General features: G+C 40.8%; 1 protein-coding gene across 1 annotated transcript in view; it reads left to right on the top strand.

Moving 5' to 3' along the window:
* The first annotated feature begins 5,009 nt into the window (after positions 1-5,009).
* Positions 5,010-16,842, top strand: part of LOC116670686 (PDZ and LIM domain protein 3) — a 16,685-nt gene continuing 4,852 nt past the window's right edge. Inside the window, exons 1-4 of the mRNA XM_032501325.1 lie at positions 5,010-5,275; positions 11,572-11,723; positions 12,743-12,827; positions 12,950-13,137. Of these exons, the coding sequence (XP_032357216.1) occupies positions 5,183-5,275; positions 11,572-11,723; positions 12,743-12,827; positions 12,950-13,137 (518 nt within the window). The 5' untranslated portion in view covers positions 5,010-5,182. The remainder of the gene's footprint in view (positions 5,276-11,571; positions 11,724-12,742; positions 12,828-12,949; positions 13,138-16,842) is intronic.

The raw sequence follows: 16,842 nt of genomic DNA, 5'->3' as shown, positions 1-16,842 counted from the left end.
CCCAAGACCTGTCGCAGTTGTGTGTTTGCGTGTATGTGTGGCTCTTCAGCTTCACACAGACAGAACACTTAGCTCTAACTAGCCATCTTTAATGGAAGACTTCTATGAAATAACCTTGTTTTTTTTTTATCTTATCTTTTTATCCTTATTTTTCTATCATGGAGAACCCAAACGTTGAGCTCCGGTCAGTGACCTTTAACTTTTGACTGCAATGGAAGGATATCAAAGGAACTTTTTAAACAGTCAATCATAGGAAAAAGACACCGCATTGATGCTTTTCTTTCTGTTAAAGGGCAGTTAGATCAACACGATCACCTTATTATTATCATTTTTTTTTCTTCTGCAGTATCTCAAACTTAACAACACATTCAATTTCAGTGTCCGATTACAGATATCCCCAAAGACAGTGTACAGAGTGTTGTAAAAACAGCATTCTGTCAGCAGGTCTGTTGTATATGAACTGTGTTGAAGGGATTGCAGCCGACTTACATGTGGAAAAGAGAGTGTGCATGTATCAATGTTATGTGTTGCCCAAGGTATTGATTGGTTGATAAGAATTTGGGGATATGAAAGACTGTCATTAATCATTATTAAGCCACCATTTCAAATATTACAAATGAGGTAGTGGGAAAAATGTTGAGACTGTTGCCCTTGCTGTCTAAACCTGATACATTACATTTAAAGTATTAGATTAGAGAACACAAAAATATTTTTGACTTCTTGGTTCTACATCGTCACACTAGGATTGATGCACTTTAACGGAACTTCAACACATTTATGTGTTTGTTTTAACTCAAATTTCACTTCAGATTTGACACGCTAGACGATTTGTTTGTTGGGGCTTTGCTGTATATTGGTCATGTTTGAAAAGTGTATGCAAAAAGGTTACCAACCTTTTTTAGGTATTATATTTATTAGGGGACAAGTGCTGGTCGAACTGTGTTATGACAATTTCAGAAAGGATGGAACAATAAGATGTTTTTCTAATAATTTTCAACAGCAGCAAACCCTACATTTGATGGAGTATTGTTTCACTGTCCAGATAGATGCTGAGTGACCGAATACACAATAGTTCATTGTGGTTTTATAATGTTTTATGTTGAATTATTTAATCAGATGCAGGATTAGATAGCATTTTGTCAAAAAAAACTTCAGTGATTTAACTGCAGACAGTTTCTATGTTATATTTCATGTTATATACTATTTGGAATTATCGGCAGTTTCCATCTTAGTCATGCTCAGTGAATTTGATTTTGGTTTTTTGGTTTTTTTTCTCTCACAACAAAACAATTGTTAAAGCACCTTAAGATATATTTTGTTTTATCGTTCATTGTCTTTCACGTCACCCCCTGTCATCCACTACTTCTGCTGGTGTGAGAACACTTTGTGTGCGTGCGTGCGTGCGTGCAAGTGTGTGAGTGTGTGTGTGTGTGCTTTTTGTAAGCTTTTTGTATGAGAGCTGTAAAATGGCCAACATCCACTTGCTTTATAAAGTCAGCTTTTTCTCACCCACCATCATATTTGGTTTCCTCTCCTTCTTTCTTCACATTGTTCATCAGTGGTGCTAATTTTCACTTTTTTCAAAGTTAATATGGTAGCCAGGCATGTAGGGCTTTTTCTCTCCAGGGCTTTGTTGTTTTAAAAGTCAGTGACGTATTTAAACTCAAGTTACTGTAGTTAGAGTGAGTAAAGTTGGTGATTGCTGCCTTACATCCAACTCACTAATTTAATAGCCATGTGTATGTAAACCGTCTGTGATGCAAACAATTCATTTATGCATATATAGTCTAGAAACCATCAGGAAAGTGTGCACAGAATGATCCCAAACTACAGTGTTGAGACATACAGTAACCTTTAGTCTGCTTTTGATACATTAGGAACACATGTAGATCGAAGACATGAATTTGACCCCTGATATGTTTATACATGTAATGAAAGTGTTAATCTTATATGTTATTCATGTTAATATCAAATTCAATGCACACTCTTGGACCTAAGTATTTCTACAATATCTTAGCATTTGTTGGATGATTTTATGGGGCTGTATTGCTAATAAAATCCAGCTTGTAGATGAAACATTCCCAATTATTTTTTTCTTTTCACCTTAACAGAAGAGACAACATCATTTTTGATATTCAAAGGTACATTGCAGAGTTTTTAACCCCTTTCCCACCATGTTATCCAAAGCACTGAGGTACGTATTATTCTTCTCCCTGTTTCACACTATTCCACATATGGACAGTTGGTGGCGGTAATGTGCCGTAAAAAGCAGCAAGGCTTTGGGTGAGAAATGTTAAATGTAAACAAATGTTTGTTGGGGACCATAAAATAACAAAAACGAATAATAATTATAAAGGTGCTCTTTTTTAAGGTAGTAGGAAGGTAGGAGTAAGAAAAAAGGAAAATAAACCACTGTGAACATAGTTATTAAGGAACATATGTTACCTAGTGAAACAGTGTGGTTCCGTAAAGGTCCCATGACAGAGACATTTCACTTTTTAAGTTGTTTTTTTTACATTAATACGAGTTCTCCTAGCCTGCCTATGGTCCCCCTGGGTATCCTGCTCCGCCTTTGAGGAAAAAGTAAGCTCAGATGGGCAAATCTGGAATCTTCCCTATATGTTGTCATAAGGGGAAAGGTTACTACCTCCCTTAGTTTTTGGATAACAATGCTCTATGGTACAGAGAAATACAGACAGTGCTTAATTATTAATTGTTAATAGGATCAGTTAATTGTTAGTTTGGGTCTGTTTCATTAAAATGGTTGTTGATAAATATAAAATATCACCAAACTTGTTTAACGTCTCAGCATCCAGCAGTAATGCATAAGGAAACTCCTGGGTGTGTCATTCTAGCGTGACATCATTGTTGGGCATGCTTACAGGTGCAACACATTTGGAACATACACTGTAAAGATAACGGACGAGGCTCCCGGGTCTGACAAGGGAAGCCAATGCAGAAGTGACTTAAACCTGCAGTTTTCTAACTTCCAGCAGGGGGCGACTCCACTGGCTCCAAAAAGAAGTTATTTTTAAAAGTCAATGGGAAAATGACCCTACTTCTTACTTGATTTATTACCTCAGTATACATTTTTTTATAATAAGTTTATGGTATCAAATGCTAGTTTTAAGTCTTCAATACAGTGTGGTGTTCATTGAGTGAATTATTCCATTTATTTAAAAAATAAATGACAAAGCAGAGGATGCTTTAGATCCTGTCAATCATGACAGAGTCTTAGCAATGCTAACCATGGCTCTTTGTACATTAAAATAGCTGCGTAGTTGTTTATGGGTGTTGTCCGTGTTTTCGTTTAAAATGTCTCACTGTGTGTTTTCACTTCATCAAAGTAAATTGGAACATGTTTTGTTGCTTAAAAATGTCAAGTTCAGCATTTTGCCAACCAAGCTAGCTAGCTACCATAAGAGTTAGCTGGTAACCGAAGGGAATTTGTTTGTGAACTACTGTACTTGCGTACATGCACATGAATGGCCAGAGTACCTGGACGTCAGTGTTTACCCGCCAGAAAATCTCCACTGGATGACTCGCATCCGAAGTGTTGGAAATCTCCTCCTTTCCCTCTTTAGCTTTTAGCTTAGCGCCATAAACAACACTGGGTTGGCCGCGTCATCCTCCCCAGCGCCACCCTTTTGCACAAAATCATCTTGTCCGGTTTCAAAAAACCAAGATGGTGAAGCCAAATTGACAAAAAACAGGTTTTCAAACAGTAGTCCGCTACTTCCACAATTCTTTACGATCCATGACTTAATTTTAACCAATTTGAGGTTTTAGCATTTCTTTTTACACAATTTGATAAATTAGTGAAAGTTGAGTTTATCTAAACTTAAACTTGACAGCCTAATATCACCCAAGTTTAGCATCATATTTTTTTTTACAGTACATGCTTAGGCACTCTGAGCTATATATGCAAACCTCATTTTGTTGCAGGTGTGAATTAGTCGCAGAGTGTATAAAAAGAACCGAGACATGTCTCTTACATGTCTGCAAACTTCCCTTTTGTTGTCAGGGAGTTGCGTTATTGTCATGGTATCTGCAGAAACAAACAATGACTCTGGTCCACTTTGAAATACTGATACGGATTTTGTGGTGTGATTCTTCAACTGTTTTGACTGGCACTGTGAGTCATTGACATGATGGAAAAACTCAGAGCGAACACGCAGGCCGATCACTGCAGACATAGATTAACGAGCCTCAGTCCCACTTTGTTGATAGAGTGCTCTTGTCGCCACGTAAAGCCTTTAGTGTTTTTGTAATTTTGGATATAATGCAGACATGAAGGGCATGTGGAAACACATATCCTCAACTGGCTGTAATAAAACACTGTGATCATAAACAAAGAGCACAGTAAACAAGTTTTTTTGTAGGCTAGAGGAAATCTTTTGAGAGACATAAAATAACTTATTTTAACATACACGACAGAGACATAAGCAGTAGTTTGGTGTAAACACAGGAAAAGGGAGATGATGTGTCGAAAACCTGTGTTGAAACTGGATGGTTGACAAGCTCAGGGGTGAGAGTCCTGGGTCCCATCCAGATCAATAGTGGCTGGAATGTGCCTGTAGGACCTCCATGGACTCAGAGTGGAGCTGCGCCTCCAGACCAAATAAGGACAGGAGCAGTAAGACCCGTCAACCAGAGCCAGACGAGGCCAGCCAAACTGTGAGCTGCCCAGGGATGAGAAGCGAAGAAGGGGGGGGGGGGGGGGGGGGGGGGGGGGGGGGGGGGGGGGGGGGGGGGGGGGGGCTGGTTTACATTCTCACTCTGTGTACAAGAGTCCATGTAGGTACTCGCAGCACAGGAGCCAAAACCGGATTTGTTTAGGACGAGTGAAGCTTTGGTAGCATCAGATTTTAGAGGCAAAATCTTGCTTTCTATTTGGAGAGAGAAGTAGTAAAAGAGAGAGAAATCAGAAAAAGTGCTCAACAAATAAGGGAAACTGGTAAGCAAGTGCTGGTAGAACAGTCTGGGAGCCGGTTTCCAAAATCTGACCAATTACTTCACTCCTGGGGTGGGGTCAGTCCATTCTCCTCCCCCTTGTTCCAACCCACACGGGTCAAAATCTCCATCACTTTGATAGTCCTTTGCTCTTTGACTTAGTTCCCCGTAGCGTGCAGTTTACTGTCCGTGCTGTTGTTGTCCAACAGCGGAAAGACATTAAAGGCTCATGGCACTCAGCGTCGTGTTGGATGGTCCGGCCCCCTGGGGGTTTCGCCTGACAGGAGGAAAGGACTTTAACCAGCCCCTGACCATCTCCAGGGTGAGTGAGGGACTGGATGTGTCTATTCTAAGAACTGAAGATAAGTAGTAAAGGATTGAAATATTTTTCTCTTAATAACTTGATAAAAAACCTTTCAACTTTACTGTTGGTTGATCGTTTGATGAAGTCGGTTGGTTAGTCAGGGTCGACATTGTGTTTCCAGGAGGGTTGGTTCTAGAAAGAGTCTGTCTGGCCTGGTATGGGGCTTGCACCTGTGCCACAGTAAATACAAGAGGCTTAGATACAAATAGCAGCTTACATTGTACTCTGACATGTGCACACACACACACACACACACACACACACACACACACACACACACACACACACACAAACATGTCATTGTGTGGATTTCAGACAGGAGAATTCATGTGCACAGTGAGGTTATGACATTATCCCTAAACAGTCCTGCAGAGCGTTTTAATTCATTCTGACTAAAACCTGATTTTTTTTTTATTTATTTTTTTATTGGAAAAAAAAAGAAAGGTAGAATCCTTCAGATGTAGATAATCCACTTATCTTTAAACCCTCCACATTCAGGACATTGCATGCTGACAGTTGAGTCAAAACAGAGAAGAATGAATTTGAGAGTTATTGGAGAAGATGAGCACAGTATTATGTCATTATGATATGTCCACGTATAACGACGCAGCTGTTCAAAAGCTAATAAACGTCAGCTTGAGGTCAACACGCAGCATCCCGCAGCGTGATGTTATTGTAGAGTGACAGCACAGGCGGAGCTGAGAGATGACACATTGACTGAAAATCTACAAACTAAAAATAACTGTACTTTACTAAAGTAAATTCACAGAAACCAAATTACAGATACTTTGGATGAACAAAGGATTTATTGGAAAGATACTTGGTTAAAAAGTTGTGACTTCTGATTCAGATTGGTAAATCTGTTCATGAAAATGATGATTTCCTGAAACTAATAGGGCATTTCCTGTTTACACAAAGTACTACAAACAACTGAATCACATGAAAAGAACTTTTTATTTTCACTTAAAGGAGACGCTTAACACATGTATTTGCCTTTCTAGGTGAGAGTTAGGTGAGAAGATCACTACCACTCTGATGTCTGTATGGTAAATAGGACGCAGCTGGTTAGCTTAGCTTAAATTAGCTTAGCTTAACACAACGACTGGAAGCAAGAGGAAACTACTAGCCTGGTTCTGTCCAAAGGTCTAGTCTCGTATTGCCAGACCTTTCTCCACAGCTCTGCGTAGAAGGGACTGGCTAGTCCACACAGCATTCTGGGGTGGGAGAGAAGCTTGCTCTGGTTTATTGGCATTTCTTTAAACCAATCAAAATTCTCTTGGGCGCGCGTAAGTTTTGACAGGACATCCGTCCAAAAAGAAGGACGTCCGGAGAACTTTCCAGCCGCACCTTAACAATTGCGGAAGTGGAACGATGTTGAAACACTGTAGACTAACAAAATATCCCAACCAGTACCCCTAAAGCTCACTTATTCACAATTAAAAAATAGACAGAAGAGAGGATTTAATAAATAGTAATGGAAAAGGTCAGTACAGTTAAATGCATAGCCTACATACAAGTAAACATGCTGAATATGAACAGTGACGTCTTCATCAGCAGCCAGACGCTGTGTGCTGTATCCCTGATGTCACACAGGATCAGATGTGAGGAGGCCCAGTAATCCCGCTCTGTCAGGGTTATGTGCGTCTATATTTCTATATTTAGGGGAGGACCTAAGGAACTACTGACTGAAAGCATAGTTCCGCCTCCAAACCACTGGCTCTCTCCAATAACCCCACACCTGTTGTGTCAGTGGTCACTGTGATGAGAGAGGACCGGGATGGACGAGGACGGAGAAGAATAGAATAGAAGAGAGAGAGGAATCTGTGGGGTTGTGAGCAGTAATACAAGAAGCAATGTGTAAAAGTGTACTTGTATAGGAAATGTTTGTTAAATAAAAGAAAGTGAAAAGCTCTGATATACCTGATAACACCAGTACATGCAATGTCTAGGAGACACATTGACGGTATTGTTGCTGCAGTGAACCCTGAGGCTTCTTTTAAACATTAGTGTCTCCCTTCACTGCCATTTTTGGTCCGGAACATCCTCCTCTTTATGACCAGCCGGTGTTCCCAGCTGGCCTAGGAAAGTAAACACAAGTGATAATCATCTTTTTCTTCAGCAGACAGCATCCTTAAAGGGGCACGTCGCCGAGTTCACACATCTAGATCAGTTTACTTGGTCTTTATGTCATGGGGAGTACACCAGGGCCTTTGGAGCCACGGAAGAGCTTCTGTCTATAAGAACATAACCCTGGTGACATCATTAGGGTCAGCCTGTGTTAAAAACTTCAACATCAGTAGCATCAGTAGTTTTCCAGCACTGTTGGAGCTTGGCTCAGGCGATGGCAAAGTCAGGTTATCTTAGCCTCTGCTGCATTATTTTTGGCTATTCTTTTTTCTAATCTGTCTGTCATAATTTGTTCAATTCAATTCTCTTTTATTTATAGTATCATTTCATAACAAGAGTTATCTTAAGACACTTTACAGATTGAGTAGGTCTAGAACACACTCAACAATTCCAGTAATTTCCCACAAAGCAGGGAATTAGTGCGACAGTGACGAGGAAAAACTCGCTTTTAGAAAGAAACCTCGGTGTTGAGGAAAACTGTCTTTTAGGGAGAAACCTCGGACAGACCCAGACTCTTGGTAGGCGGTGTCTGACGGTGCCGGTTGGGGGTGTGATGAACAGTAGCAATGGTAGTCACAATACAGACAATGGAACAATTACTAGGAATAGTAGTTGTAGTAGTGGATGGCATAGCAGGGTACTGCAGGGTGTAACAGGGTGCAATAGGTCATAGCAGGGTACTGCAGGGTGTAACAGGGTGCAATAGGTCATAACAGGGTACTGCAGGGTGTAACAGGGTGCAATAGGACATAGCAGGGTACTGTAGGTTGTAGCAGGGTGCAATAGGACATAGCAGGGCGTGGAGCAGGACCACTGCGACCATTATTTTGGAGCCTCCCTGAGCCAAGGAAACATGCTGGAGGGAAAAGAACATAAGGACTCCAGGGAATGACTCCCCAGAGCTAGGTTAGTAACAAGCATTTCTGGGACATGGATGCACACAGATGGAAAGAGAGAGGAGTGAGGAGCTCAGTGTGTCAAAGGAAGTCCTCCGACAGTCTAAAACCATAACAGCATAATTAAGAGAGACGGGGTAAGGAGAGGAGCCTGGTCGGGCTAGAACTCTCCCCTGCTGGATCGGGCTGCACTGGCCTGCCTCCCTCGACTTAGATTATATCACTGATCATAAGGTAGAGGAATCTGACAACTATCAAGAGAAGCAGAGAACTTTTATAGCTACTTTAAATCATGTTGGTCACATGGGGGCAGTGCAACAAGCTGTAAACACAATGTTAAGAACTTCCTGCCCTTGAAGTAAGTAACTAAGCAAACTCATTTGTGTTTCTGGGCACCCAGCGTCCAATCTATTTTGAGTTCTGTTTTTGTCTACAACTCCTGAGGGAAATATGTGGCTCTTTAGCAGCTAAATGTCCAACTATGCTCACAAGCTAGTTGCTGACTTAGTCTGGCTGTAGAGTTGGGTGATAATAACCTCCGCTAAATAGATTATGTTTTCAGTTTGGTTTGTTTGTGTGTTTGTCAGCAAGATTTCAGAAAACCTATTAGCCCAATTTTTATGAAACTTGGTGGAAGGTTGTAGCAAGGGCCAAGAAAGAACACGTTATATTTTGGGGCTGATCTGAATCACAGAGTGGGGATTCAAGTTATTTTCAATTTTGTTAACATTGCGAGAAAGGACGTTGACTTGGCGGAGGTCTGTGCTCCCCGAGTGCTCTTCTAGTTTAACTTCTGTGGGTTTGTCACTCAGAGCGACCCCTTTTTACTTTACACAGTAAAAGGGAAAAAATAAAATAGATAAGAAAAGAGGAAGCAGCAAACAACATAGTGAGAGAAAAGGAAAGTTGGATGGAAGGAAGCATGGAAGAAAACACAGAAAGGAAAATAGAAAAGATGGCTGAAATTTGAACAGAGACAAATGTTTGACATCACAACTGAGCTGAGTAGAAACAAAAGAATCCAATAAAAAGTTTGCCACAGATTCTGGTACCAGAACTCAGAGCAGTAAAACATACAGTCAGACGCTCAGCACTCCAACAAATGCTCCGATGTAAATGACTGCTCCCTCTTTGGCAGCATGAGACAACCCCTCAGCACTTTCATCCACAGTTATTTATAGGCAGATGTCCTAATTCAAGTTTCAAGCAACATCCCAGTGTAGCTGAGTTTCCTATGTCCCGTAATGCAATATGGCTGAGCATAGGTCATGGCCTGTGAAGTGTAAATGTGACTGTTCGGTTGGGATTATAGCTGCCTCCTCAGGTATTTTCTGTGACCCTGATGTCTCTCTCATTATTAATCTTGATTACTTCCTGGCTAGCAGATTATATGTTCCATCTGGATGCCGTCACTTTGTGGGAAACAGCGCATGTTTACTTCATCTTCATGACAAAGGATGGACAGTTTACACAAATTCATACCAACCAGGGCAATCTGCATCTCAGAGAGCAATTTGTGTTTGGCAGAGTGCATTTGGTGCAACATTTGTAGATTTAGTAGGTCGGAAGTTTTTTCTCAGTCAGTCCTGTTAGTTTCTGAGTTTGACTGAATAGTTGGGCTTCTTAGTGAAGTCTGTGTTTTGTGTTTTGCAGGAGTATTTAGGCCAGGTGAGACTCGGAGAAAGGAAAAAGAAAATCAAATAAAGCTGTGATCCCGGCAGGGAAACATGAACCAGGGGCCTCACGGTTGAGTTGTGTATTAAGAGATGAAGTGCCAGTGATGGAGAACAGACCTAAACTTTTCACAAGACGACCCACCTGTACATACTGGACTGGACTGCTGGAATGTGGATTTATAGAAGGATAGAAAGTGGAAAGGCAGAGCTTTTTTGTTTTCTGGCTTACCCCATTAGAAGATATTTCTTTTGGATTCTTCCTAATGTTGATAACGTGTTATGAATATAATCTCTTTATTATTTTTCATATCTGTAGTATTGGACGCTTAATGAATAAAAAAAAAAAATAACAGACGAAGAGGGGGGAGCACCTCTAGCAGGGGACCCCAGATTTCCCTTTCCCAAGTCCCATTAACCAACTCTGACTAGGGGATACCGAGGCGTTCCCAGGCAAGGTTGGAGATGTAATCCCTCCATCTAGTCCTGGGTCTTCCCTGAGTTCTCCTCCCAGCTGGACGTGCCTGGAACACCTCCCTAGGGAGGCGCCCAGAAGGCATCCTTACCAGATGCCCAAACCACCTTAACTGGCTCCTTTCGACGCGAAGGAGCAGCGGCTCTACTCCGAGCTCCCCACGGAGGACTGAGCTTCCCACCCCACCTCTAAGGGAGATTCCAGCCACCCTGGCTACCCCGAGGAAACCCAGCTAGAAGACTTGTACTAGTTAAATGGCAAGATATAGACCTCCGAAATTTGGTCCATGGAAAAAAGAACTCAATGAACTACTTGACACCGGAGAAAATCCGATATACATGCCAGTTTCACACATGGAGTAGCAGGAGCGGGGGGGTTAGTTTGCAGTCGCGGGAATTTCACCCCCAGGAAATTCTTTAATTTAGCCACTTTGAGATTCAAAGAGATCACACAAGATAGAGAAAAACGTGATTCCAAATAAGTACATATAAATATTCCACTTCAAAAGGACAGACCGGTAAGTCAATATTAAAATACAATGGAGCACTGCAACCAGGTAACTCACATGCTGCACAATAAAGGTATTATTATTTTTGGAATTATGTCTCAAATCAAGTTTTTTCCAACCTGTGTGACCTTGTTGAGTCTTAGCGTCTCTAAAACTTCTTGGTGTTGTCGGGAGGATGAAAGGTGAACTCTTATGTGCTACAGTGGCAACCGAACATTATTTGTTTGTATGTCTAAATCAAAATGAATAGGGTAAACAACTTTAATATCTTTTCTGCCCTATGACCCTGTTTTTAGGTCCCAACAGTCATCAAATTTGAGCAAATCATATTTTTGTTTGTGGTTCAAACTCAAAATGAATTGTACAAATTTAGAAAATATTGCTCTATGGTTTTATTTTTTCAAGGGATTAAGCTAATATTCATTACTGTAAGAAAAGGGGAGAGGGGGGCAGGTGTTTCCTTTTTGTTGAAATCATCGGTTCCTCTGCTTTCTTACTGTACAAATGGCTAATAAATTAGCAAAGGAATCAAAATAAAATCTCTGTATTTCTGTATTGCTTTTCCTCACTTCCAGGTCACCCCCGGCAGTAAAGCCGCTGTAGCCAACTTGTGTGCCGGTGACGTCATCCTGGCCATCGAGGGAGTCCCAGCCACAGACATGCTGCACTGTGAAGCCCAGAACAAGATAAAAGAGGCCAGGAACCAGCTCGGTCTTACTGTCGAAAGGTCATATGCAGAAACAAAAAGCATGCACAAACAGCTGGTGGGCAGAGTAGAGGCTGCGCATGCACAGTAAAATGAAATGCAATGCATTAGCCTTGCAATAGACTCACTTTGCCAGACCTCCCTCTACTGCACTGCAGAGGCTGGTTAGTCCGCAAAGCATTCTGGGATGGGAGAAAAACATGCTCTGGTTTATTAGCATTTCTTTAAACCAATCACAATCGTCTTGGGCGTTGCTAAACCCTGGACAGGGACACGGTGCCGCTGTAAAATACCCTCGGGAAGGAACTTGTTTTTCATGTGTACGTTCAAAACTTGTTTTAGTCATGCAACAGAAAACTCAGATTGGACAGATTGTCTAGCTGAGGGCACCACAAACTATTGAGACCTTTAAAAAAAGACTAAAGACCTATGAGTTTAACCATGAGTTTTAACCTTGCACAACGATGTTGTTGTATATATTTTAAACTAATGTTTTTATCTTGCTTTTATGATCTTACCTGTAGCACTTTGAGGTTTGTCTTAAATGTAAAGTACATTACAAATAAAAGGTATTATTATTATTGTTATTATTACTAGCTAGCTGTCTGGATTTACCCTGCAGAGATCTGAGGAGCAGTTAACCATAGTCCTCAAAAATCCACCAGGGTTTAGAATTCCACCACAAAGAAAGCGGAAGGTGATGGACATCAGACCGAAAAGAGTGACCTCCACCAACTGAATTGAAACTCTATGGTTTCACCATAGAGTGAAAACCACTTTTGTGGTTTGCATTATGGGGCAGTATTCAAAAGCACATCCATGAAATCAGATGAATTTGGTATTGTTTATGACTCTGGCTTAGTTTTTTCCCCTTTTCAGTTTGGATACGATTTGAATCCCCTTCAAAAAGTAAAAAAAAAATATATATATCGAATCGCATGACATGGAAAGGCCAACATGTACGCAGAAGTTTTAAACATTAGTTTTGATGTTTTGTAGGTTGGGATTATACAACACCAGGCTCTGTTCTTAATTTCCAGGAATGACTCAAGACTGTGGTCCCCGCGAGCTGTGGAGGATGGAAAAGTTCACCCATATAAAATCAACCTGGAAGCAGAACACCAGGTTCGTAAGAATGTTGGAGAAATGAGTTCACGTTTTTTAAAGATTACGGTAGATTTCTTTTTTTCACATCATTATCAAACCATTGTCTCAATGATATCCCTGCTTCCTTCTTCACTCTACAGGAATATAAACCTATTGGCATCGCTCACAACCGGAAAGCTCAGCCGTTTGTTGCAGCAGCGAACATCGATGACACGCATCAGGTGGTCAGTTCAGCCTACAACACCCCCATAGGCCTGTACTCGTCAGGCAACATCCAGGACGCCATGGAGGGCCAGATCCGAGGCCTGGTTCTACCCAAGCCTGAGAGGTGATGCTTCTCACTTTATCTACTGCTAAAACATGGCAGTCAGGTTCTTTTCAGAGCCCTGCACCATACGGCAACAGCCTGACAGTCGTTATACACTGATTATGCTAATAGCCATGCTATCCATAGAAATATGGCTCAAGAGAGGTGCATGAAATTTGCCCTCAGGAACCTAGGTTTTGCATTCATTCTGCTGTAGTTGCCACAATTGGAATTGCAAGTCATCTGACGCACTTGGGCCCAAAATGACATTTTGCCGTACACATTTATTACAAAAGAAATAGCTGATGGATATCGTTCGTCACAAAACCAGCATGTTCTCGTCAACCAAAAACGAAAAGTTAAGCACTGTAATTAGTAAGCATTCTACATTTTATCTTGCTGTATTCACTTTATTGGCGGCTGTATAAGAACACCATTAACACACAGGACTTTTATGCCAGAGTGTGGAGTTTGCTTCCCGGGCATAATTAAAGCCTTTCATCCAGGAAATGTGTGTTCCTCAGGAGGGTTCAATCCAAACCAAGATCCTTTTCCTAATCTTAACCAGTCGTTTTGGAGCCCAATCTTAAATTTGTCACAGCAAAATGGTCATATTTTGGTGCCTTGTCATTTCTCCAACGATCCATGTTTTTTTTTTTACTTCTCAATAACTCGAAAAATTCCCTTTGGTCCTGCGGCTAACTAGTCCGATGTCCCTTTGTTTTAAAAAAATAAACCCTCTGCTCTGACATCCCATTGTTCTGACCATATAGCTAGGCTTTTGTGGATCCCCTTCCATAATCTAAAATCTGAATCAGCAATAATTAGCAAAATTACTTTTCTCTAGTATATTAACACATTTAAATGTTTATCTAGCCTAATCTACACAATATTTGCACCGGTTTGCGTGCAGTTAAGTGTCCCAAATTCCCCGTAACGTAAACCCATTTTGTACAGGTCCTATCTCCTGACAGATCGGCTATCTTCACCTTAACCACTTAAGGTCAAATACCTGATCCCAATCAATCGGCTATCCTAACCTATATAAAAGGCCTGTATGGTCGGAACAATGGGATGTCGGAGCAGAGGGTTTATTTTTCTTCAAAACAAAGGGATGTCGGACTGGTGGGCTGTAAGACCAAAGGGAATTGTTAGGGTTATTGAGAGGACGGAACAATGGAGAGTCGGAGAAATGGGCAGTCCCCCGTATTTTGTGAACAAACTTTAACCACAGTGTCTGCAGAAATGACCGGCAACTCACGGTGCTATTGTAGCCTAACTGAACCACAACTACCTCTATTTCAACGGAGGTCTGTAGTCAGCGTCACAAAGCTCTGTAGCAGCTAGCAACTGCTGCTCGATGTCATGGAGCACGTAGCCAGCCGCAACCCCCCGTAACCAGCCAGCGGTCTCCTAATTTTGTAGGATATCATACGTTTTGGTGTGCGTACATTTTTTGAATGATATCATAGAGAATGCGTTGCACAAAACACTGCCAAACTACTCTTTGTGTTATCAGTGTTGGAGCCAGTAGGTTAAAATAAAAATATCTCAAAGAGGCAAATCAGTCTATTTGCCAGACGTGTGCAGGGACTCAGCCAGCTCGAGGCTCAAGGCCAAAATATGCGGAAGATTGAATATCTTTTGTTAAAATATATATATTTTTCAACATGTGCCCAGTGAGGAACTTTCACATTTTTACATTTTACACATTTCCACTTGGCCTGTATTTCTAAGATTTACTAGCAAGCATGCTAACATTTGTCATTAAGCTAACGACTAACATTGCTCACGTGTTGTATAATAAGCGTTTTAGCATACTACGACATTCGTTTCGCCTTAGGGCAGAAGTACGTTTTATTTACATTATCATTTCTTTTTCAAGTCAACAATTAGTGTTTAAGGAAATTATAAAGAATAGTAAAATAATTTAGTTTGTCTTGTTTGACAAAATCTCTGAAAAAGAGCTGATCCAAGTTTAGAATATTCTCTCACTAAACTCATTAATTGCCTAATGGTTTTACTAGAAATAGCAAACAGAATTAAAAAAAAGCGTGTGCATTGCCACGGTAATTTACACTCACATGGAATTTGCCTTGGTGTTTGGTGCATACATAAACAAACAAACGTATTGAACATTATTAAGGATAAACAATAATACAGAAACAGAAACAAATATACAAAATAGCTGAAAAAGGAGGTTCAATATTTTTCCCCAATGATAGTAAAGATCTTAAAATAACAAAGTATCCGGTTGTGTTTTCCAGTGTATAACTAATGATCATCACAGCCTGAATGGGCTACTAACACACATCCACTGAACTCCACCTGTTCCTCCTGAATCTCCCGTCCCCAGCTGAGTAGCTCAACACAGCCACAGACGTGCTACAGTATGTTAGCTTTCATCTGCAGTGGTGTAGTCCAATGTATTGTAGTGGGAATACTGTGGTGTACAGGTATATTAATATATTGGCCTATATATATATATATAGGGCAGAATCTGCCTTTGGGGGAGGGGAGCATATCGTAGTGGGAGGTGTGGCTGTCCTCCCCCAGGGTTATTTTGAGCATCAAACACTTCATATTCTGCGTTCAGATAACTTTTTACTTTTATTCACCAACTAATGGTGGAAACTTAGCCCATGCAAAGAAGAAAAACACAAATGACAATTCAAAATATTTGAAAAATATGATGGAAAGTATGTTGTTGCGTGGCATTTTTAAGACGGTATATGGAAATCCTGGAGTTTTCTCAGTGGCATACTGCGTATACCTGCGTATCTCGAAGACTGCACCACTGTTCAGCCGTCCCCTCATGTGGATTTCATTAGGGTACCTGATACATGGTGTGTAGCCCTGAGAATATATTCTGTTCCTACAACTACACTACCGGTCAAAAGTTTGGGGTCACTTACAATTTTCCATTCCACTGTATCACAGACAGAATACCAGCTGAACTGAGTGGGGGGCTGATCTTTAATTCAATATCTACATTATCCATAATCAGCAACCATTCATCCAATGTTCCAAAGGCACATCCTGTTTACTGATCTGATATCATTTTAAAAAACTAACTAAGAAAACATCGGAGAACCCTTTGCAGTTATGTAAACACACAAAGTAATCTCAAAACTGCTGCCCTGGTTAAAAAAAAACAATGCAACTGATCTCAGCTGGGATTCTGTCTATAATGGAGCGCGATGGAAATTTCGAAGTGACCCCAAACTTTTGACCGGTAGTGTACATTTGAATTGAGTTATGCGTCGCTGAAGAAGAGAAGTCGCCCCGAGATATTTAGTAAAAGCTCGCATAAACCGCAAACCAGAACATGATTGTGAAAAAAATATATTACAATTTGCATAAAAAGGGCATGTTGTGGAATCAGCATACTGTAAAACTCAGCTAAAATATCCCTTCTTTCCTTTCTCATTATCCTCCTTGTGGTTCAGCCCATGAAGCTTCTTCCTCATCCCACATTTAGCATCTAAGCATTTTTCTCCTTTTAAGGTTGACTCGCTAACTTGTAGCTCCGTAATCTCCAGCTGGTTGTTCTCACCTGCTCTGCTTCACCACAAGTTTAAAAAAAAACTCAGGGTAATGCAGTTAAGGTTGCAATACATCATTTCTGCCACTAGATTGAATGAATGAAATTGACTTAGGGAGGTCTGGGAAAAAGAAATCATAAAGGCAAGGCAAGGCAAGGCAGCTTTATTTGTATAGCACATT

Source organism: Etheostoma spectabile, chromosome 2 (genome assembly GCF_008692095.1).
Source record: "Etheostoma spectabile isolate EspeVRDwgs_2016 chromosome 2, UIUC_Espe_1.0, whole genome shotgun sequence".
In the NCBI taxonomy this organism is placed as follows: Eukaryota; Metazoa; Chordata; class Actinopteri; order Perciformes; family Percidae; genus Etheostoma; species Etheostoma spectabile.
This window is presented reverse-complemented; position numbering and strand designations above follow the sequence as displayed.